Source organism: Astatotilapia calliptera, chromosome 7, assembly GCF_964374335.1.
Source record: "Astatotilapia calliptera chromosome 7, fAstCal68.1, whole genome shotgun sequence".
In the NCBI taxonomy this organism is placed as follows: domain Eukaryota; kingdom Metazoa; phylum Chordata; class Actinopteri; order Cichliformes; family Cichlidae; genus Astatotilapia; species Astatotilapia calliptera.
Window position 1 is genome coordinate 43,438,022 of NC_137428.1, and position 24,684 is coordinate 43,462,705.

At 39.6% G+C, this 24,684-nt stretch overlaps 1 protein-coding gene across 1 annotated transcript in view; it reads right to left on the bottom strand.

Moving 5' to 3' along the window:
* The window catches only part of carmil2 (capping protein regulator and myosin 1 linker 2), a 61,608-nt gene that overhangs the window by 17,888 nt on the left and 19,036 nt on the right, over nt 1–24,684 (bottom strand). Inside the window, exons 24-32 of the mRNA XM_026174824.2 lie at nt 24,572–24,658; nt 24,174–24,302; nt 23,819–23,935; nt 22,359–22,534; nt 21,748–21,835; nt 19,518–19,607; nt 19,350–19,416; nt 14,833–15,368; nt 1,093–1,196 (exon numbers count right to left, since the gene is read on the bottom strand). Coding sequence (XP_026030609.2) covers nt 1,093–1,196; nt 14,833–15,368; nt 19,350–19,416; nt 19,518–19,607; nt 21,748–21,835; nt 22,359–22,534; nt 23,819–23,935; nt 24,174–24,302; nt 24,572–24,658 — 1,394 coding nt within the window. The remainder of the gene's footprint in view (nt 1–1,092; nt 1,197–14,832; nt 15,369–19,349; nt 19,417–19,517; nt 19,608–21,747; nt 21,836–22,358; nt 22,535–23,818; nt 23,936–24,173; nt 24,303–24,571; nt 24,659–24,684) is intronic.

The window sequence follows — 24,684 nt, forward strand, 5'->3', positions numbered from 1 at the left end:
ATGTCAATATAGAGAATTTAAAGATTTGGAGAATTTACATTTTTGAAATTCAGTTTACAGTCTGTTTAATACTAATTTTCTTGTTGAAATTTGCTGACTGAAAAAACAACACAATAAGGAAAACTGTCATAAATCTAATAACCTCAGGTTGTCATAATAACCTTTATTTAATCTCCTCCTTATCCTTTCATTCAGCTCGAGAAAACTGTGTGTACACCTCAGTCATCACATGTGGTGTCTGGTATTCATGTACAAATATTGTGTGTGTGAAATGTTGTGTGTGTATATGCATGGTTGTATGTTTGTATCTGACTCAGGTCAATGTATTTATTTGTGTATTTAATTATATATAAGGAAGCCCATAGGCTTCCACAGTAGTGGTTGCTAGTCTTCCTGGGGTCCAAGTCATCAAGTATAATCTAATAAAACATTACACAATAAAGCAGATGTAAAGATGTCCACATGATTTGGCTCTTACATCCACAGTAAGGTTTTACAATTGTAAAAATATCAGCATGCAAATATCAATAACATTGAGGCACAATACAGACGAATCAAAAACAGGTCACAGCATTGCCCTCTTACAATATTTACAATAATTCAAAACTGTGTAAATGGACTTTTAATTTTTTTTATTATGAATAGTAGCTAGTTCTCTAATTGCATAAAGCAGTTTGTTACACTTAAAAGATGATCTAAATTTGAAACAGAGAGTTTCAAAAAATTAGTTTTGGCTCGAGGAATAACTACATTTTTTCTTAAAAATCTTGTAGCATAATTGTGTATTTCATCTGGTTGACTTTCTTTGATCTCTACTCATTTATCCTGATCATCATCATCATAACTCCAGTTAAGCACTGCATTTTGGTAATAGCCAAATTAACTATATTAATTTTTCAGCAATAGTAAATTTCAACTACTTGACAGTATACGATATACTGCGATATACTGCTGAAAATTAAGTAGTTCAATTTTAAATTCAAGTTAATAATTGGTGAAGAGTAATGCATTCCTTGTGCATGTGTGTGTGTGTGTGTGTGTGTGTGTGTGTGTGTGTGTGTGTGTGTGTGTGTGTGTGTTAGGTCAACTCACAGTGCATAGTCAGGGATGATTTTTTTGGTGAAGAACTCCTCCACTCCTTCATCCACTCTGCCCATCTCCTCACTAGCTTCATTCTCCACCTTTGACACCGCCTCCTGTAAGCAATACAATATAATGTACAGTATGCAAACCATGCATTGTGTGTAGCTGTGCTTGCATTTTCATTCTCCTCACTGTCAGACAGACACCAGGGATTTGAAGCCTTGTAAAAAAAAGGATCATTTTTGTTGCCACCTAGGGGCACACCGATAATGTGTTGGCTAAAAAACAAACAAACACATTTTCTGTTAGAAATGAAGTAAGCTAACAAATACTAGGAATGTCAAGCCGTATCTTTCATGTGGACTTTCCACAGACTGGTTGTTGCACATAATCTGTACACTGCCTCCATCTGACCACTAAATGCAGACACACAGAGCCTGGGGTGGAGCGGACAGCGAGCGGGCTTAGCATAGTTGCCTCTTCGTTCAAACCTTCACGTTCTAAGTTTCTCTTACAGTCCAGTGACATGCAGGACAGGCCTGCGTATCACTGGACTGTGGGTCACTGGGTCGTGATTCTAAATTGAACATTAGTATTGATGTGAGTGTGTGTGGGAGAGCTTCACAAGTAGTGGACTAAGGCTGCTGTCAGAGCATCAAGAGCATCTATGCACAGATGTCTTTAGGAAAGTTGTTACAACTGTTACAATCCAAGTATCAGGCCACTCCTGAACCACAGGCAACATGAGAAGCATCTTTACCTGGGGTTGACTTAGAAATCATGCTGCTAGAGTGTGGAATAAGAGTGGAGAGGCACCGAATCCAAGAGGTTTTAAGTTCAGTGTAATGTTGTCTGCTGGTGTTGGTGGTGGTTGGTCAATACTGTTTTTATATCCAAAATCAACACAACTATCTACCAGGATATTTAGACCACTTCATGCTCCCATCTGCTGACAAGCTTTATGGACATACTGACTTCCAGCAGGGCTTGCCATCTGTCAACGGTGCTGACTTTCTGTGGAATTACTATAGACTATATAAAAGCTTACATTTTGAATTAAATGACAAAAAGAACCCCAAAAAAACAAACACTGGAAACAATGAACATCGAATGTATCTCTTTTTGTATACTTTTGCAGCTTTTATCAGTTGTCAGCCTTTTGGCTAAGATCAAGTGTTCTTATCACTGTAATATCTGATAGGCGCCAGTTCGAGGGCAGCGTATTAAACACTTCTTCCGTTCGCTCCACGCATCAACCCGGTATTGTCGCGCTTCTGGAAACACTGCCCAATTTCCACAATTTCACTGTACATGCAGTTTGACAATCAAGGGTTATTCTGCTCTTTAAATTATTTTTTAAAATCTTCAGTTTTCCCATAAACCAATCAGATCATCACCTGTTTGTTTCAAAGTCTAGCTAAAGGGTGAAGTGAATTTATCTGGAGTATGATGAAGCCAGACTGAGAAATGCTGTTCATTGTGAGCCACATGTAAGAGATTTGTTCATTGTGCATTGTCATGTAGGTGACCATGTACTGTATTTACCACACTGTCATATTCAATCAAAGGTTTTCTTCTCTCTGATAGAAGTCGTATCAAAACATCGCCTCAAAATTGAGTTAAATTAAACTCCATATCAACCGAACTCCTTTGTCATTGCTATTAGTCACTAAATTTCATTGCCATTCCATGTCAATTATAGGTCCCATATTGCTACTTTTCTTTTCCTGTGTGTAGGTCCCTGAATTCGTATCATGTCCTAGTCCCTTCTTTCTCTTTTTATTCACCTTTTAACTCTGCATTAATTTCTTACCTGGTCATTCAAAGTAAAAGAGTATAATTTTGCAAAGAGCTTCTGTTCCTCCTACTTTGATATTGTTACTGTAATTATAAGGATTATAAAGGGAAATCCTACCATGTTGTATGAAATGAAAGTACTGTGTCTTAAAGAAACATTCAGTTAATTAGCACACTGCTGTAAGTTCCTCATCCTATTCAACAGTCTTGAAATGCATTCTTTTAATTTCCCATATATTCTAACTTTATTACAGTTCATGTAGTCTTGATTAAAATACAACTATGGAATCACTGTGCATTCCTATTGTAATCTAACATGACTATTCACTCCACACATTTCAGCTATTCTGTTGAGTTTTGAAATAGACTGTTCATACATTTGCTGTGAACTGTGCAATAACAAGCTGCACTTCAGGACAGCTCAAATTCTAACTAGGTCAAGCCCACTCTGCACAAAAAAATACTTACAATAGTAGGATTGCAGCAGTGTTAAAACAAAGTATTTTTCTAATCCCTTCCATGTTGAAAATTTAATTTAACATTGTTCTTTCTGTACATTGTACATGTGGCAGCACATAACAAAGGATTACCTTATAAAAAATACACTCCCGTTAGTTGTGCTGCACGAGTACAACAGAAAAGCAGCTGGATTTCAATGAAAATTTTTTAGACCTATAAGCTACACTGTTACAATCGAAGCATAATTCACTGCCTAACAACAAAGCTGAAAAGTAGCATTTTGGCTAATAGTAGCTTAATGTAGTGCTGGGGTGTGTTCAGAGGGAGGACGTGGGGTGGCACACCCTCACCCAAAAAGAACATGGACATGTAATGGTAAACCAGTTTCTGCTCATTTGTCTTTGCCCCCTCCCCTCCAGCTTTGCATGCCTCCACCTCCTCCCACAAAACAGCTTGAGAAATCTATCCCAACAGCTAAAATCCAGTGAGTTGGATAAATACTAGGGCTGCACGATTAATCGTTAGAAAATCGCGATCTCGATTCATACTTATGTGCGATCTCATTTCCAAATGACAACGATTAAAAAAAAATAAAAATAAAAAATAAAAAAAAAGACGACGACGATTGTACCGCATTTTGATCCAGGACGTAATCTGCATGAAAACAAGCGCTCACTCTTCCTGCTCAACAAATGACAAGGGCGGAGCCTTATACCACGTGATACAGAAGCTGTGCCGTGTGATGCTAAAATTAGCAGGGAAAAAACAATGGAGAGCACGTCAGGGATGACGAGAAAGTGACAGGAGGAAGAAAATCCGTCCCTGTCAACCACCCAAACATCAATAACGGGAACCTTATACAGCGCTTCATTTAGGAAAATGATCAACACCCTAGACACACGCTACACAGTGCCGTCCCACAACTATTTTTCTATTGTTGCACTACCTGCTCTATGCACGCAGTGTCGAGCAACGGTGGAGACGGAATTTCAAGCAGTACAACATTTTGCGGCAACAACAAAACTGAGACATTTGTTGTTTTTATGTTTATTTATTGTTTTTATGTTCAGTCTCAACTGTTACAAAGTTGATGTGCAGTTAATAAGTGCAATAAATATTTATACTGGAAAAGAAAATCGTGAGAGAATCGTGATCTCAATTCTAAGCCAAAAAATCGTGATTCTCATTTTATGCAAAATCGTGCAGCCCTAATAAATACTATCAAATTCCCTGCCAGAAGTGGCTTCCTGGAAGTGACTGAATGAGACACAATAACCTGGTGGCTGAGGTGACAGCTGATCAATCTCCCCCTAGACTGTGGATTCCTGTATGCCTAATCCTCTCCAGCAATCACATGGAGTATGTATGTTTGGATATTTTTGATGCTTTTGAGACTCTGTTGGTTCTTGGCTAAAACACAATCTCCTAATTCACTGGGCATCTCAAAAAGTAATCAAGTCTCCACTCCCATGACATGTGTCTACAATCTCCTTCTCCCACAGGTGAAGTGTCTCCTAGGGTCAAGTTTCAGACTCTTGACCTATTCACTGTTCCATCCATTTACCTTGGGTAGGTCTTCTAAAATGACCTAGCACTTAACTTTACCTACTAGTCGCGTCTACAGCCTCTCAAAGGCCGAATGAAAGGAAATGGAGAATTACATTTATGACTCCTTGGCAGCAGGAATAATCCATCTATTGTCTTTCCCTTGAAGCTGGACTCTTCTTTGTGGAGAACAAGGCCGAGACCCTCCGTCACTATACAGATTTCAGAGATTTGAATCAGATAACCATAAAGCAGCTACCCTTTGACATTTTTTTCTTCTGCTTTTGAGCTGCAACAAGAGCCACCATCTTTACAGGCTGGATCTCCATAGCACATAGTGGTCCACTTCAAAGAGAGAGATGAATGGAAGACATTCTCATCCCCCAAAAAAATGGTTGCAAAGATTCCTGGAAATTGCAAATTTTAATCGTTGTTTCATCAGGGACTTTGGTAAGGGTCTCCAACAGTCCTGTTCCAATGAAATCTGGAAGCAGAGGGCGCTTTAAGCCTCTTTTCCATTAGTACCTACTAGGGCTGCCACGATTAGTCGACTAGTCACGATTACGTCGACTATCAAAATCGTCGAAAACTAATTTAATAGTCGACGTGTCGTTTGAAGCTTTGTAAGATCCCAAAAGATGCAGGATTAGTAGGATTTAAGAGTGTAATAACGGACTGAAACAGAAGATGGCAGCACTGCATGTACAAGGATGCCAGCTGCCGTTAAACCCCGAAGAAGAAGAAGCTGTGTCCGGTATCGTAGCTGTGTCCAAATTCAGGAACCGCATCGTCCTGTGATCGCATTTGTAGGCCAATTACGTTACAGCGACACGACGAAGACTGTCCAAATTCGAAGATTCCGACAAATGCGCCCTTCATTTCCCCAGATTTGAAGGATGGGTCGGGTGTATACTTCGTGGCCCAACCTATCCCAGAATTCATAGCACGGCCCAGCTCCGTTTCCAACAATGGCAGCAGCTAGTTAGCTTTAATATTACTCTTATTATTCTTTATGGGTCACAAAATAAACGTTTAACATATTTTCAGGCAAGAATGTAGCTGTGTAAACTTCAAATATCTGCTCAGCTTATCAAGACACCACATATTTTTAAAAGCGCTCCGACATTTTCGGAGACGTCTGTTACCCACCAGCTCGATAGCTAGCTAGGGTTCAAGGCACACTAGAGCCCGTGAGAACACCGGACTCCCGGCAAATCATTTTCAAACCCACCGCCGTCTTTCGCTATTCAGGTTAAACATAAACATTCTTTGTTTTGAAAATAAGGGATTTTCATTAGTTTTCTGTATTAGTTAATCTTGAGCTCTGTTTTTCCCAGCGCCGCTGAGTTTTCATTATTTCTATTTCTAATTTAGATTTCTTGATGTTATTATGTGAGTGCCCTCATGTTGTATTATCCTTTCTGTCTCCAGTCATATCCCCATATCTGTCATGTCTCTCTGTGTTCTGTCTCTGTCTATGTTCCCTGTCTGGTCTAATTAATACCTCTGTAGTCCTGTCCCTGTGTTCATCCCTCTGTTCTGCCCAGTCTGTCACGTCTCCATGTCTCAGTCTCAAGTTCATGTCTTAAACTGAGTCTCAGTGTGTGTTACTTCTTGTTTTCTTTTGATAGTCTCTTGTCTCATGTGTGTGATGTTCAGTTTTTCTAATTATAATTCTGTTCAGCTGTGTTCCCCCGGTGTGTCCATTATCCTTAAATAAACTTCTGTGTATATACAGTCTGGATCTCACTTTGTTCGTTGCCGTGTACTCCCTAATTGTAGGTGAAGTTGAATGTGTGATTTTTGTCAGACTTTACGGCATTATTGTGATGTCATAGGGAGTCGCATTGAAAAAATAAAAAGTGTGTAATACAGCTCTCGCCATGCCCTTTCATATGATATATTACTCAATATGGTTTTTCAAGGACAACTTTGACTTTGGGCATTAACAATGAAGATGAAAGTCAAATGATTAACCAACCTGGGTCCTCGTGTCCCCCAAAGTGTATTGTTGTGAAGTTTGAAGACCATCTATAAAAATGTGTGGTTTTTTACTGATTTTGGCATTTGGTGTGACCTTGACCCTATTTACAGGGAGAATAAAGAAAGAGTGGAAATAAAAACTGTTGTTGTTTTTAAAGCTGAGTTTGCTAACTTCCCTTCCTCTACACAGCTGTTAGGCTCAAACAGATAATGTCCACTTTCCTATTGCAATGAGGAACAGTTAACTAGGAACAGCTAGGATCATCTGACCTAAGAAGTGATTGGTTTTTTTTCACTTTTGCAACACCTTGGGCTAGTTTTTAGCTGTAATCCTATCACCGGAGGTCAGCTTTCCACGTGAAGATGCAAGTAGTAGGAGTGATGAAGGTAGTGAAGGTGAATGAGTTTAAACAAGTGGACAAGCAATGGACAGGGGACAGGAGAAGTGAAGAAGAGAGTGCAGGCAGGGTAGCATGAGTGGAGACAAGTGTCAGGGGCGATTTGTGAGAGAAAGATAGCAGCAAGAGTGAAAGGTAATGTTCACATGCTATGATATATTGCTTGAAGACAGTGGCACTAACAAAAACACAGCAGGCATATCTGGAGGTGGCAGAGGTGAAGACGCTTAAGTATTCATTGGGAGTGACCAGGAGACAGGATTACAAATGAGTACATCAGAAAGACAGCTCAGGCTGAGCATTTTGGAGACAAAGGCACAGCTGAGATGGTTTGGACTTGTGTAGAAGAGGGATCGTGGCTATACTGGACTAAGGATACTGAATATGGAGCTATTGTCAGGAGCAAAAAAAAGAGCACCTGTGTGTTAACTAAGAGCAATATCAGACAAGAACTATGTCCTTGATAACACAGCATTCAAGGTCGTTTATAAGGGCCCTTACTTTAAAAGTGCCCTTTAAAGTAAGGGCACTTTTAAAGTGAGTGCCCTTACAGCCCCTATGCTTCCCAACACTGCACCTACATAATAACAACATTCATCGTAAACAACAGCAAAGCTATTTTCGTGCCATACTCTCTAGAGCAAAACTGTTCCTTGGAATCTCTTAGTGATAACTATGTGTGGAAATGTAGATTATGGAGAAGTCTGTGCATAAATAAACAGACTTGTACTTATATTTCATGCTTCTAATCTTACTGAACACTCAAAGTGCGTTTCCAACTACATCCCATTAACCTATTCTCACATACATTCACACAGCAACTCTCACCCGCACTCAACAATGGACACATTATTAAAAGGAAAATCTTTTATGGACTGAATTTCAAAAATGCTTAAGATCAAGTAGAAAAAAGACTGAGCTGTCAACGTGGTAGCTGTATTCACCAAACGATGCCCAAACTGCAAACTAAATCGAAATTGCGAGCCTACAATTATGCCTGGAATAATATATAAGCGTTCCAAAGCCATTACAAAGGAAGGTTTTCCTGGGCAAAAGTATCATTTATCTCTATCCATTTTTTCTTATCAGCCAGAGAAAAATAATGATCCTTTCTTTCATTTGTTGCCACTTCTTTTAAGCCACCTGTCTCATTGTACTCCCTGCTAGCGCGGTACTATAATGGTACACTGCCACAAAAGCTCTCTCTCTCTCTTTTTTATACACAGTTTATTCCAAACCTCTTGAGTGGGCTCGTTTTTACCTCCAAATTCCCTCCTTGCTTTATTTGATAGGTGCATTTCAGTGGATAATATGCACCTGACAATAATAATATGATAATACAGATTTTCCAAAGGTACCACTCTTGTCCTAAATCACTTTGCCACCTTCCTTGTCATGATCTGGGGGAATGGCTGGAAAATTCCATGAGGCTTCTGAGTTTCCTTGGTCTCCACCCCTGGACGGAGCCATCATCTCTCCTGTAGTCCCACACACCTGGAGCTGGTACTCAGGTTGAGGATTTAGATTTAGACACAGACTCTCCTTCACTGCCACTTCGTCAACTTTGGTAATCTGCTCCAAGTTCCATGCTCTTGTCTCTTGTTTTTTGTTTACCTTGTTTTCCTGTGCCACAGTTCACCTGGACCTTCCATGCCAGTTTCCTTCAGCTCCAGTTCTTCTTGGAAAACCTCTCCATTCTGGAACGTTCTCTGAACCTCACATGCCTGCCCTCCAGCCATCTCTCACCATCTCAAATGCAGTGGAACTCAGGTCAGCCTTTACCATTACTCACCTGGATTCTCGCCGCCTTTTCCTCAAAGCCAAACTCCACCCTGGCTACAAGTAAGCTATACCACTAATACTCACCTTCTCCAAGCATCCTTCACTCCACCATCATCCTAACCCCCTTCCCCTCTTTTCTCAGATGTGCCTGCTTTGCTTCAGTTGATCCTGTAAATTCCCAGTTTTCCCTTATTGACCCACGGCCACGCTACTACGCCACCCACGCCACGCTCCTGTCTAATCCATGTCTCACTTTGCCACGTACTAGTCTCTGCTTTTTCAATAAACACTGTAAACTATTCTTGCCATCTCTGCTGTGGTTCTCTGCATTTGAGTCCAGTTTTGCTATCGGCCTACAGCCGTGTTGTGACATTTCTGGATCAACTGACATGCTTCTACCTCTCTGCTACCAATATACAGTACAGTGGGAGGTCTTCCATGTGCCAGATCCTTCTATGCCTTGTGTCCTAGCCATCTGTTATCATACTTACTTAACAATTATCTTCATAAAAATAACTTAATAACTCCCATTGTTATGGAGACAGTACTTGCATTGATGCAATTTGTCTCCAAGACAAACAAACTAGTAGGACATTGGTAGTAAAAACTGGTAGGACCTGGTTTTAACCCCCAGATATTTGCCTTCAAGGACTGACCTTAGGACCATCATGGATGATGGGGATCTAGGGTGTAAGCAGCAATAATGCTGTCAATAATGGTTATAGTACACAGGACCTCATTTTGGCTCCTGAATAGACTTTGGAACTGTGTCACTTCTTCATGGTTTAATAAGTGTTTTATGCTGAATCACTTGAGCATGATGATATTGAGAACCTGTGTAAGACAGATGCTTCTAGCTGCACAAAGAGATTTTGTTATGCAACAAAAATACCTTTTCTTTTACTAACAGCATCAGTCCATTATTCTGAGGCAGATGGTGTATCAAAATCATAATCCTAAAATAAAAATACTTTACTATACATGCTGCCACAAATATAAAATTTGTCAAAGGCAAGAAAGACAATATAATATCAAATGCATGTCCTGTATCTGTAAATAGCTAAGCCTATCCCCACAGGCTCAAGATGAGCTAGAAAAGCTGTCTGACAGAATACAGAAAACAAATTCCTGTAAGAAAACAGTCAAACCGAATAGCAGCACATCGTTTCCCATTAAAATTATACTGATATTACAGTAAACAGTGTGTACTGGGCAATATTTACTCTTTTCTATAAAATACCATAATATACTGATGTTGATAATGATGTTAGCAGCAGAGAGGCGCCTCAAATACAAAACCTTAGGCCTCAGTTCCACAGGCCTAGAGACTGGTTGGTGACTCCCTGGCAACCTGTGGTCACTAGGGAAAAATGCTTGTTCCCTAATTGATTAACAAATGGCTTCTCAAGCTTGCTGACAGTCACTGGGTAAAATCAATTCCAAAGAGATAGAGATTGTAAAGAGCCCATTTTGAAAGACAAAATATTTTGACTGACTTAGAATAGAATAACTTACAAAATGCACTTAACTGCTAGTTTTGGGTCATAATGAATGGAGCATCAAGCTTATCAAGAAAGTGTTCACTGTGGTTACAACATAAGGGAGTCAATTACCATTTTCCCACAGGTTTTGGGCACTTCCACTTTTTGTCTTTGCTTTTCAAACGTTAGGTCCACCTGTTATAGTTGTTATGGTCCACAAACATATTGCAGGTATGTGAGGAGAAGGAAGTTAAAAGTCTTCTCCTAACACTTCACTCTGAGAATACAGGCTTGTGGTTCCTACACTTTCCAGAACAAGAATGGGAGGCAGAGCTATCAGAACCTATTCTGTTGAACCAGCTCCTGGTTGGGAATCAAGACACAGACACGCTCTCTACTTTAAAGATTAGGCTTAAAACGTTTGGTAAAGGTTATAGTTATAGGATATAACTATAACCTTTAGGCTTGGCTGGACCAGGATGTTTCAGGTAATCTTAAACATCGTCAGGTATGCAGCTTCACACACACACACATACACGCATATATATAGATAGAAAGATAGATTTTTATGTTTTTTATTTTTGCTAACTTTTCAGATGTTATTTATACTAGCCTACATTTTTGCCACCTCTTAGCAAACTGGCATATGGTACACTACATAGCAGGAGAGCTTTTCACTTCATATAGCTGGAAGAAGACTCTTTTTGTTATCCAAAAAGTCTTTTTCTATTTAATCTCAGACTGTAAATTTCAGGCAATTCACTGGAATCAGTTGAAATTCATCTGAATGAATTAATTAAATAGCATGTGCTACATTTTCAAAATAAATACTAGCTAACTGATTTATTTTTTATTATTGTGTTAATGTGTGCAAATTTAAAAAATAGAAATAAATTACTAAACATACAGACAACAGGATTCATTATCCAGGTGTAAAATATCTGGGAAAAACCAGATCTTCTACTAACACAAAACAAACAACTGACAAAACAGTTTAAGTACAATGTCAGTAAAAGTTACTTTGGAGAGTGAAGGCAAATTAGTGATTAATTATGTTACTATTAAAAAATTACTTTAAAAACCTGACTAATAAACAAAAGAAATGGGGAGAGTTATATGGACAGTGAACAACAACAAAACAAAAAACTCTCAGATCTGGACATAATGTTTTTGACACACTTGCTGCCCTAACTGTTCTCATTGTGACTGGATTGAAATGAAAAATCAAGGCTTACTTTGTAGCATTACTGTAGTTTTGTTTTCACAGTGCCAGATTAAATCGGTTCAGCCTGGTTGGAGGGAAAAGTTTAAAAACTTTCAGCTTTAACATCATTTTGAGCTATCTGATCACAACATTTTGGTGACCTTTAATTTTTGATGTGTGAATTAAGACAAAAACAAAAAAAATGGCTCAAATGGGGCCACAATAAGAATATATTTTATTTTATATGGCATCACCTGGGCATCCAGCACTGCTCTGGGGAAGTATACAGTTTCTGGGGGGTTTTCACTTACTCGGACAGAAAGGACGGCCTCCAGGACTACCATCTGTCAACAGCAATATTGTCAAAATAAGAAGTATTCTGTCACAGAATGATGCTAAAAATACTTTGTGTTTTTAGGCTAAATTATTTCATTTTTATAACTAGGATGCGCTATATGTCTCTGAACAGAGACCATCCAAAATGCTGCAGTGAGAGTACTAACAGAACACGTCACAGTCTACATTAGCTTCCTGTAAAAATAAGAATTCAAAATCCTTCTCCTCACATACTAAGCTCTTAATGACCAAGCTCCATCATACATTAAAGAGCTCATAGTACCACATTATCCCAATAGAGCACTTTGCTCTCAGAGTGCAGCCTTGCTTGTTGTTTCTAGCTTTGCAAAAGTAGAAAAGGAGATAGGGCCTTCAGATTTCCTCCTTCCTTTCCTTTCCTTTCCTTTCCTTCCTTTCCACTGTTTGTTTCCCAAAGCCTCCGTTTGGTTTGGGAGACAGACAACCTCGGTTTGGAAATTTTTGATATAAAAACAGGGATACCTCCAGTAACCCCTCAGTTAGACCTAAAGCTCTCCCAAGATGCACTGCGCATCTCTCCCCTACTCTTTTATCATCCACTCCTCATGCATGTGTACACTGTAGTTTGTGCTTCATCCTCTCTGTAGCTGCCCTCTCTCGAGTTGCCACCTGCTTCCTCACAGAGCATCATTGGATTTCTCTGTTTAATGCTGTTGTCTTGACCGTACTATGTTAAATTTTCTGTGATGTGAATTGGTACTAAATAAATAACAGATTAATTATTGAAAATGCATAAAATGCAGTTCTGTTGTTTATTCTTAAGATAATACAAGAGCAATCCCATTTTGAAAAACTAGAAGACATTCGAGTGATTAAAAACAGATCCAGTGAATTTGTGATGTTTGCTATATCATTTTCCTGCAAATGACTAACTACTATAAATTACTGACTCATCAAGTGTTAGGGAAAATATTCTAAAACACTTCTTCAGTAAAGACTCAGAGAAGAGAAACACACAGAACTTCTTGCTAGCAAGAGCAGCCTCCAGACTGAGACTCGCACTAAGAAACTGCCCCAATCTTTATTTATACTTCAGTAGGTGTGTGTGTGTGTGTGTGTGTGTGTGTGTGTGTGTGTGTGTGTGTGTGTGTGTCCTGCTGATCAAAGGGTCATGAGAGCACAAAAGGTACATCCTTGGTCAGGAAAGGGGGTAGTCTCCCCCACCCTAGATAACATGGTGAGGAAGTCCAGCAGTTCATCTATATGTAAAGAAGCACTTAAACTAAAACAGACATAGCTACGTTAATCCTGCCGTAAAACAATAAAACAAGGTATGAGCTCTCATGCTCCCAGACGTGGGGGTGCATTCCTGGGATGCACCCCAAGCCTGCAGCCTGTTAGAGATCACACACAATTAATTATATGCCTCTAAGTATACATGGTTGAATATTTCCTAATACAAATAACTACATGCAGTATTCTACCATATGCAAACTTATATCACTAAAAGATTATACTGACTACTAAATACAATTTTCCATTGACATCAAGAGTCCAAGCTACCAAAATAACTGGCAAACATGGCATCCACATGATTGAAAACAGTGCCCAGTAACCACATAATGGACGATAACTACAGAAATTCTTTATTCTTGCTTTTCAATTAGAAAATATCGCATCGTGTTCAAGCCACTTAAGTAGTTTTAGAATTACTAAAGCTGGTAAGCTGATACCAGTAATGACTAGTAGTTCTGCCAGCATCTGCTGAAATAAGCTGTCAATTAATCAGCCTTTTAACTAGCTATCACACTGACTTGTACTCTGGGACCTGGCACACTAAATTGCTGGAGATTTCCAATCCACACGTGTTGGACCAGTTGCATTTTTTTCTCCTTGGAATAATCTCTAACATTGTTCAGAGCTGCAATGCATGAGTGAAAATAGCTTTACAAAACCAATAATATTGTAAAAAAAAAAAAAAAAAAAAAAACCACCATTTTCCAATGATATCTACAAAACAGCCCATGTGCAGCTTCGTATAAAGTTAAAAAAAAGGAACAAAAGAAGACACAATTCATACAAATAAGGTCACATCAGATGAAGAGAATCCCCCTTTTCTTTGCACTTAGTAACAGAGAAAGACCCCCACTAATGTGAAAACATGAATAATTGACTTAGTGAAAGCATTCCCAAGACACACACACACACACACACACACACACACACACACACACACACACACCGAGTGACAGAGAGAGTGAGAGAGAGTGACAGAGAGAGAGAGAGAGAGAGAGAGAGAGAGAGAGCATTGGGAACAACCCAGGGAACACCACTCCCAAAACCTATGGGCCTGTTCTCCCACACACACTGTGCACAACTACGTGGGGGGAGAGAATGCAAAGATAAAGATGGCTACCATTATTACTACAAGAAACAGAAATTACAAGCATAAGCGCTAGACAGACAGACAGATAGACAGACAGACAGATAGCTAGCTACACAGATAGACAGATTCCCCCTCCTTCTCCCTATCCTCCTTCTTTCCTGCTAATTCTCACCTTTCTGCTCCTGCATCCTGTTACGGTTATTTTCTACTGTGGCTGTAATTTATGACCATACATTCCAGGCCCTCATAAAGCCCATGCACTGTACGCAGCCTATGTGTAAATAAAAAAGGGTCCGTTCTGCATTGAAATTCTTCTATATGTATGGCTCTGTATGCATCCTCACAGTATGTGTGTGCGTGCGTGCTTGTCTGCGCTGTCTTTGGCATGTGTGTTCTTACCTGAGGCCTGGAGGAAGGGGGTTGCGTATGTGTGCGTCGTGGCCTTGGTCGGGAGGCAGTGTAGTGCCTTAGAGTCTGTCCCTGGGTGGGTAGAGGCTCCATGGGAGAAACAGTGTATCCAGATCTGGGGAAGGGGCCCGGGCTGGGGCAGCAGCCAGGGAAGGGAGCCTCTCGCCTGTGTAAGCCTCCGCAGCCAGCTGCCTCCTCCGTTGGAGCTTGAGCGGAGGAGTAAAAGAGGGGGAGACTGGGAAGAGGAATGAACGATGCTCCTCTCGCTCCTGATACTGCTTCTGCAGCATCCGCTGCTACCACCTCCCCCTCCCTCCGCCTACTCCCCCTCTGTCCTGGGGGGGAGGGGGACGGGGAAGTAGAAGGGGAAAGGGTGGGGCTTGAGGCTGTGAGTGACAGGGATGTTGCTGTTGGTAACCAAGGCAGGCCACACCTTCCTCCTCCGTCTTTCTCTCCAGCAGCTCCTCCCCACTCTCTCTCTGCTCCTCTGTCCCTGATCTGCTGCTCCCAGTCCGCATCCAGGAGACCTGAGAATGAAATAAAGCAAGTGATGAAAAACGACATTCAAAATGAGATGATGAAAGAGAAAAGGCTAAAAAGACTGAGTCTCCAGACCACGGGATAAACAAGCATTTGCTGGAATGTACTGTGTGTGCATGGGAATATCTAGGCAGCATTGAGAAAAACAAACAAAAAAACACTCAAAAGTTTTATTCAGTCGAAAAAGTGATTTGAAACTGAAATTCTAACTTTTGCTACTTAAAAAAATGAAAAAAAAAGTTTAAAAAAATGAATTAATTGAATTGAATGGGTTGCTTTCATGCATTTTTTTTTTTTTTTGCAGTTTTAATTTTTCACCTGCTTCAAGTTAATTTTTTCAGTTTCAGTTTCAACCCTTTTTTCATTTGCAGTTCATTTTTTTTTTCACTTTTAGACTTTTTACCCTGATTTTGTGTTGTGTGCGTGTATCAAGGGGGAGGGGCGGGCGGAGACTAATGATTGACAGGACGTGTTTCTTAAAAATTAAAAACAAGCATTTTGGTTGAAGATGGTCACCGCTCCTCCACGGGATGATTCTGACACCAGCCAACAGGTAGGAAATACGGTTGATGATTGTCCTATGATGGACTATATTGACAGGCGAATGCTTCTAACATACTGACATACAGTAAGGTGGGGGGGAAAATTAATACAGCAACAAGGAATACTGTTATCTGATTGGCTGGTAGGTCACTAATCCGCAAGAGTTATGAACTCCAGAGAAAAATCTAAGAATTCCGCGTTCATTTCTGTATATTACAGTAAAATCAGAATCCCAAACCTTAATACAGCTTTAACCCTATTATATATATGGAGTTCATAGCTTTTGCTAAGAACAAAAACAAATAATTTATTCACAAAATCACACAGACAGTGGACGTCTGGATGTTCTCTTATCTTTGTGTGTGTCAGATTTTATTACTTTCAAAACTATCAAGCTACAGGACAATGGATTGTGTCATTGTGAGCTGAAATATCCTAACTCACCCCACTGTTTTCTACTTTCTTCCCTCATCATTTAGTTTCCAACAAGAGTAACTGATAATGGTAATTATAAAACACCTAAATGTAAAGAAAATATTTGGTTGGGCCTCTTTTACAGATAAAGGTCCACAGATTTGAAGCATTCTACCACCAGAAATGAAAACATTGACTGATTTTATAGTTTTTAATCCAAAGGCAAAATTATGACTTAAACAAAGGGAAATCTGTGACCACTGAAATGAGTCTACTGTCCTTCTTAACTGTTGTTCTTTGAAGTTTGCATCTGTATTGGTTGATGTTGTTCTATAATTTTTGTGTTAGTTACTCTACTGGTTTCTGTATTTGTATTGTTAGGTTGTGTCTTAAAAATCTAACCAGGGACAAGGTCTGCAAATTAGTGGTTATTAATATTCTATGGTATCAGTCGTGTTTTATTTAAACGCAGCAATTTTAATATGTGTTGTCCCTGCTGCATAGATAAATAAATTCAAGAATGCAAATCGTCCTCTCCTCCATCTTCTCTCCATCTGATCTCTCCTGTGGTAAGAGTCACTGGTGTGAAAGTAAACAGGCTATGCTCCAATTAACCAAACAGTGCTGCATGTCTGCCACAGAATAGTTCAGCATGGCACAGCATATATGAAGAATACAGGATGATACATGTACATGAGCTCAGATGTAATACTGGGCAGTTTGTCACCAGATTACCTTTATACAGAATATGGCTGTGATACCATTAGAATAGCATAGAATAGAATAGAATAGAATAGAATAGAATAGAATAGAATAGAATAGAATAGAATAGCCCTTTATTGTCATTGTACATGTACAATGAAAGTGTGGATGCTCCAGACCAGTTGTGCAGGAATTAGATATAAATAGTAAAACAGCAGGAATAAATAAGAAACAAGTGAAAAGGCACACAATAGAGAACAGGTTGCAAAGTGCTTGGAAGGAGTCATCACATAAATTAGATGCACCTCCATGGAGGGGGTGCTGGAGGTGTCGGTGGCCGGGACACTGAGAGTGCCCACTGATGGTGGTGCAAAAAGTGTTCCACGTTACCAGGCCCTTCCTTAGTCCAGGAGAGACTTACAGTGTGTCAGTGCACGCCCAGCTATGGTGTACTCTGGCCCACCAAACCCTGGTTCACCCGGGGGCATTGCAGTAATCGGAGTGTGTGGAGATTAGGTGTTTAATTGGGGACACTCATAAATATCCTATAGTCCCTGTGGAAATTAATTAATACAGGGGCAAAACATATAGACTGCAGGCTGTGGATGCACCTCTTAATTTTGGAAACAGATTAATGGGGAAGCGTGCAGGGGTGCATTCATAACCAGTAAAGAATTGCGATGTCTGTGCTGGGCTTAGTGGTGATGCAAGGTGGTCTGACACTGACTCTGGGCAAACCACGGGGCATCCTGAACCAGCCAGTCATTCCGAAAGTGCCCGTTACCATTAATGGTCAGTCTGAAGTACTGCCCATTAAATCTGTTCGGAACAGCGTCTACCACCCTCAGACTGGCAGGTTGGTGGAGCGCTGAATAAAGTCTCTGATTTGTAAGTCCATTCACAAGAACGGATGCAACTGGGATCGCTGTTTAGACCCTCTGTTGTTTGCAGTTCAGGAAGTGCCCTAGGCCTTAAGGATTTTCTCCCTTTGAGTAGTTTTTCAGCAGGAAGCTGCAGGGGGTTTGAATATAAATAAAGAAAACTGGGAGGACCCGAAAGCAAAGCCACACACATTGGGGAGCTTATCCACAGGCACTGTATATATAGTACTCTGCTAATGGTTTTATATTTTGCTTGTGGTTTGAACACAGGTCGTCCAGGCTTTCTGAAAGTTTGGACATTGGCTGTGTGTTTTTTTTCACTCAATTTCAGTCCAGTCTTTGTACCTAACCATTTTCAGAGGAAGGAAGAACTGCAATGAAAATCAGTGGCAACAGGTCTTATGGAGTGATGAATCCAAATGGAAAGTTTTATCTCAAATGGTCATCAGCATGTTTGGAGGAGGTCAGGGTTTACGGCTACGTTTGAGCCTCAAACTCTGGTGTTGGGAATCTTGAAAAGTAGATAATACTATCTGTAAAGCATCAGATTGGGATGCGACTTCTGCAAAACAATGATTCCAAACAGACTGTCACTGCAATAAACCCATACTTAGATAGAAAAAGGCCACAGTGGAACAGCATCAGTCATAGATGGGCCTCCCCAGAGCCCCGCCCTCAGCGTTATTGAAGCAATGTGCGTTCATCTTGATAGAGAATGGAACAAAAGGAAGCCTCCATCCAGTGAAGAGCTTTGTAATGTCCTTCAAGGTGCTTAGAGAACTATTCCTGAAGACTACTTAAGAAATTACAAGAAAGCTGCTGCAGAGTTCAGGCTGGGTTGAAGAATATAGGTGATACCAGTAATTCATACTGGTAACTATCATACCAGTAACTGACTTTCAAGCTTGTTGTCTCTCTCCCCCCCCCCATAAATTGTATTTCCATGTAGGCTTCAATAAATCACTGCACCTATATCCCTTTTTTCTAATGAAATGTTATAAAATGAGTGGGTAGTCAAGACTTTTGCACAGTGCTCTCTATATATGATAATAATTGATAGTAGACATTCTGATTATACTGAAACAGAATATAAGAAGACTGCATGAGATTACAGAAAGTAGACTATGATTTGAGCAAAACCAGATCATGTAAAGACACTAATTATTTTTTTATCTATATTTAATATGATTTTTTACACTGTAAAAAATGTATTTTATTTTGATTGTGGTTAGAATAACTGTTTTTGCTCTACCTGTTTGGAAACAGCAGTGAGTGACTGGACAAATACAGAAGTTAAGTACAAATGACTCTAAATTAGATTTGGATTCTTTTGATGGTTCTTGCAGTTACCTCCACATGTACACTGAATGAGTTGAAGTGAGCAGAATCCAGATTCAGAGACTGGATTACACAATAATTTTCACTTACTTTTAATTGAACAGGCGGGTCTCAGGCTCTTAGAGTAAAAACTGTTTCTCCAAATTGCTGGACTGTACTGTGATGGAGAGAATAGAATAAAATATTAGGAAAAATCAGAAAATTAAACAATTAGATTAAAAAAAAGAGTGGATGGATAGATAGGTGTGTGTTACTAACGTCATCAGTTGGGAAGTCACTCTCAACCACTTTGAGTTCTGGGATGTTGAGTCTCTGGGTATTGCATGTATTTTCTTTTATAAGACAATCCTGAATAATACAAGAAAACAATTATCCCCATGATTGCGTATACCAAAGATATTTGCATACAGTGCAGTACAATGCTTAAGAAGGTTTTCTCATTCTATTGAAGGCAAGGCAAGGCAAGGCAAGGCAAGTTTATTTGTATAGCACAATTCAACAACAAGGTGATTCAAAGTGCTTTACAGAGACATTAGAAACAAGAACAAATAAAAAGCATGATTTAAAATTGATTAAAACAAGCAAACAAACAAACTAATTAACAAACAAACAAAACAGTATATAAAATCAAAACAGATAAAATCAGAACAGTAGATAAAATCAGTAGTTAAATGTAAGTTTTGAAATTTAAGCTTAAAAGTGTGGATTTGGTGCTTTATTCAAATGCAGCTGAGAACAGGTGAGTCTTCAACCTGGATTTAAATAAACTGAGTGTTTCAGCTGATCTGAGGCTTTCTGGGAGTTTGTTCCAGATATAAGGAGCATAAAAGCTGAATGCAGCTTCTCCGTGTCTGGTTCTGACTCTGGGAACTGATAAAAGACCAGATCCAGATGACCTGAGGGATCTGGAAGGTTCATACTGGGTCAGGGGGTCACTGATGTATTTTGGTCCTAAACCATTCAGAGCTTTATAGGCCAGCATCAGAACTTTAAAGTCTATCCTCTGACGGACAGGCAGCCAGTGTAAAGACCTCAGAGCTGGACTGATGTGGTCCACTTTTTTGGTCTTAGTGAGGACTCGAGCAGCAGAGTTCTGAATGAGCTGTAGTTGTCTGACTGATTTTTTAGGTAGACCTGTAAAGATGCTGTTACAGTAATCAAGCCTACTAAAGATGAATGCATGGACTAGTTTTTCCAGGGCCTGTTGAGACATCAGATCTTTTATCCTTGAAATATTCTTGAGGTGATAGTAAGCTGACTTTGTTATTGTCTTAATGTGTTTTTCTAAGTTTAGGTCTGCATCCATCACTACACCCAAATTTCTCGCCTGGTTTGTGGTTTTTAGGTGTATAGATTGAAGTTCTCTGGTGACCTGTAATCGTTTTTCTTTGGCGCCAAAGACTATTACCTCAGTTTTGTTTTTGTTTAGCTGAAGAAAATTGTGGCACAACCAGTCATTGATTTCCTCAATGCATTTACCAAGAGCCTGTACAGGGCCTCGGTCTCCTGGTGACATTGTGATATATATTTGTGTGTCATCTGCATAGCTGTGGTAGTTTATTTTGTTGTTCTTTATAATCTGTGCCAGTGGGAGCATGTAAATGTTAAACAGAAAGGGTCCCAAGATGGAACCTTGGGGAACTCCACATGTGATACTTGTCTGCTCAGATGTGAAGTTACCTATTGATACAAAGTATTTCCTGTTTTCTAAGTATGTTTTGAACCAGTTTAGATAAAGGTAACCTGAAGATAAAATTAATTATATTGCTATTTCTTATGTGATATAGACTGCTATTAGGATTAAGCACTGAATTAGATGCATTGTGTGAAGTGTCACCATACTTCCAGAACAGACTTCTAAACTCTCAGAGCAAATGAAGTAGTAGGACAAGTAAAATCACAGAGTGGGGTCCGTGGATGTCGAGGCTTATAGAGCTCAGAGGGGGCGCAGTATGGATATAAAAAAAAGAATGCTTGGACACTGCTAGCATGATGGACAGGTTTTTGATGGGGCTCCAACACAAACGCATAGCAGGAGATGAAGCATCGCCAAATATGCTTCCAAACCAACTTCCTTCCAAGCCAAAGACTAGAAAATAGGATGACGCATATCTTGCCTTTGGCTTCACCTGCACGACGGTGGTGCCAAGGTAGGTATCCCCGGCAGAATTTGGACAGCCCTGCATCAGGAGCTCGTGCTGTACTGTCCGCAAAGATTTTCTTGTAAAACAAAGGGTGGCCTAGCAAAAAAAGTTTGGGAACCACTGTGTTAAAGCAACATCTTTATGAGTAAAGGTACTCTAGGTTTCCCAGCAGAACATGTACTGTAACAAGATGACCTTCATTATTATACCTGGTTTCAATGGTTTGGCTGATTGTGAGTGTGTAGTATTCACACACACACACACACACACACACACACACACACACACACACACACACACACACACACACACACACACACACACACACACACACATGCACTTACTATTTTGTCCTGTGCCACTTTTAGATCCTGTAGCACCTGCTGCACAATGCTTTCAGCCAGAGTGACAGTCAGTGTTTTCTTCAGTTCACTTTAATAACACAACAGAGGAAATAAGGAACAACTTCATTTATGAGGACATGGTATAAAAGAGGCAATGACTGTGCCAGAGATTTACAGTCACAAATGTCTGCAACTCTACCTAACCAGACTGTGTCTTTTACAGTTTATGTTATTTGTTCTGTCTAAACAGAGATACTAAAACAAAGATGCTTTCACAGTGTATTGTAGATCAGTTTCCTATTGTTAATACAAGTTCTAAAACTAAGGGTTCATACCTATCAGGCATTTATTTATTTAACTTTGAAAAAAGACAAAGACGTGTACATTTCAGTCTATAATGTTTAGAATGTATACACTGAGCATGGAACCATCACACTAAATAATCTTTATTTAACTCATCAAATAGGGCCCTCCTACAATATCTCTGATCCTGATATGATGTGCATTGACTTTACTGATATGTCATAGGTACTGATAGGTACTAACTCATAAGGGATCTCATTAAAAACATTTACTAAATGTTAACCACTGCTCTGTGGAAATGTCCTTACTGCAGTCTGTTGTTGATGATGTGCCCTGTGCTCTCCACCAGAGTGCTTCTTATGAATATGTGTGTCTGTGTGCTTCTTTTGGAGACACACTCTGAAAGACACTCACACACACTAGACCGCTGGACCACCCGTGGGTACAAAGCATCAGCGTGTCTCATCAGGCCTTGAGACAGCTCCTGGAACACAGAGACTAGGACTTCAGTAAGGACAAGACTGGGCATCTGAAGATGAAACAGCATTAAACAATCTTCCCTCAAGACCAAGCTTGACCTGGCAAGCACCCATGACATCATTTCCAAAATGGCAGCACACCTAGGCAGCTAACTAATTTTAAAACCCCAGCTCTCTCTTACCAAAGGTAAATTTAAACTCATTCAACAATTCTAATCGTTAAATAACATGTCACATATAACCTAGTCTGGCAACGTTTCTAAAACAGTTTGATATAGATGACATTTGTCAAATATCGTTGTCACATACATGTCACATCCGGAATTAAACTCAAAACTGTAACGCTTGGTGTTGTCAATGCATTTAACACCCTGACTGTAAACTACTTGGTGTCCAAAAGCCACTGAAACAAAAGAGCTTCCAGACAGACGTTAGCCTGATCCTTTGAATTCACAAAGGGGGGCGCCCATCACTGCGCATCACATCTTCACCACCGTCACCCAAGAGTGCTCCTGTTGTTGATGACGTTCACACTAACAAGGTTGCATGTTGTGACAAGTGGGGTCATTGCAAATCTTGCAAAGTCAATTAACCACCATCATCTGAGAGAAATGTGAGGTGTGGTGAGAAATTGCTTCAAATGCTACCGTTTGGCTTCAGACTAAACTCCCAAATAGCCTTAAGAACTTACAGTAATAGTTCGAACATGGTATTATGTTACATAATTTTCATTTCTGATCACTTTTTGCACACTTTTTTGTCTATTTTTTTTTATTTTCTTTTTAAAATATATATGCACATAAATACATGTATGAGTTTTTTTTTAAATTAAAGACAGAATTTTCAAACGTCATTAACACCCTTAACTTAATTGGAAATAATATAGACAACTTTAAGAAAAGGGTTAAAACAGCTATTATTTTTGCTTTTTTTTTTTTTAACTTTAGCAGACAAATTATGTAGCTAGCTGAAAAAACAGCGTCCATTCCAAAATAAATTCATTTTTTGATTGCTCAGACTATGGCTCTACTCTATTTTGCCTCAGTCTATATTAACTAAGCTTTCTGGGGATTCTCAGATACTTTGAACTACACTGTGTTCTGTAGATGAAGACACCCCCAAGTTATTTGCAAGCCAAGCCTTTTTTCAAGAATTTATTCATGTTTGATTTGGGCTACCTGTGTGTGCTCGTTGTTGTTGCTGAAGTTGAAGTTGGACATGGATTCTCATATTTCTTGAACGTGTGTGTGTACGCGTGTGCACACAGTGAGTGCTTTCTAAACGTTTACCTGTATGCTCCTAGTGAACTCATTGGTCAGTGCAGTAGCCGTGTCAGTAAGAATGCTGTTCACAAAGTCTCCATCGGAGGCGCACTTCCTGCCTACCTCATATAGCGACGGCAGCAGCTACACAAATAATACCAAAAGAAATATTAGGTGGCATACAGCATCATTTACAATCCCTGGTCACTTCAGTGAGGATATTGTTATAGGCTAATGCTTGACTTCATTCAAAAAGCATTCACTTCATTTAAAAGAGGTTTTTTGTATCTTCTGTCCCCCTGTATTTGCAAAGGTAAGGGGAAAACAATCAAAACATACATAAATATGCTTAAATATCCAAAATTAAATTTGAAGCATGTACCTTTAAAGAGTCCCTGGCATGTTGCAGCACCTCGTGCGCTTTGAGGACATCAGCTTGGTCCTCTTGAATGCTACAGTGGCTTAAACGTTGAAGGCTGCTCTCTAACTGGCGACACATTCCATGGACGAGCTAAAACGGTGGACAACATACACATAAGATTTATATGACCTGGTACAAAGAGTAAGGTAATTTTCATTTGGTCAATTATTTCTTTGTTGTAACAATGTTTCTTGGTAATTAAGCTGTGAAGCCTGTTTAATTCCCCTTAAAATGAGCCACATTTGTAAGGAAAATCATTTGTGGTTGAGCAGCAACTATTACTAGTTATATAAATTTACTAGTTGAATAAATGATGTTGCAGTTACATAAATTAATATCTTGTATTTTTACTGGCTTACCTTTTCAGACTGTTGAGTTCTAAAGACTTGTCGAAGTTCTATGCTGTCAGACTGTCTCTGGTTGTTTCTGTCTAAATGCTGCTGAATCTGAACACACACACACAAACAAAGAC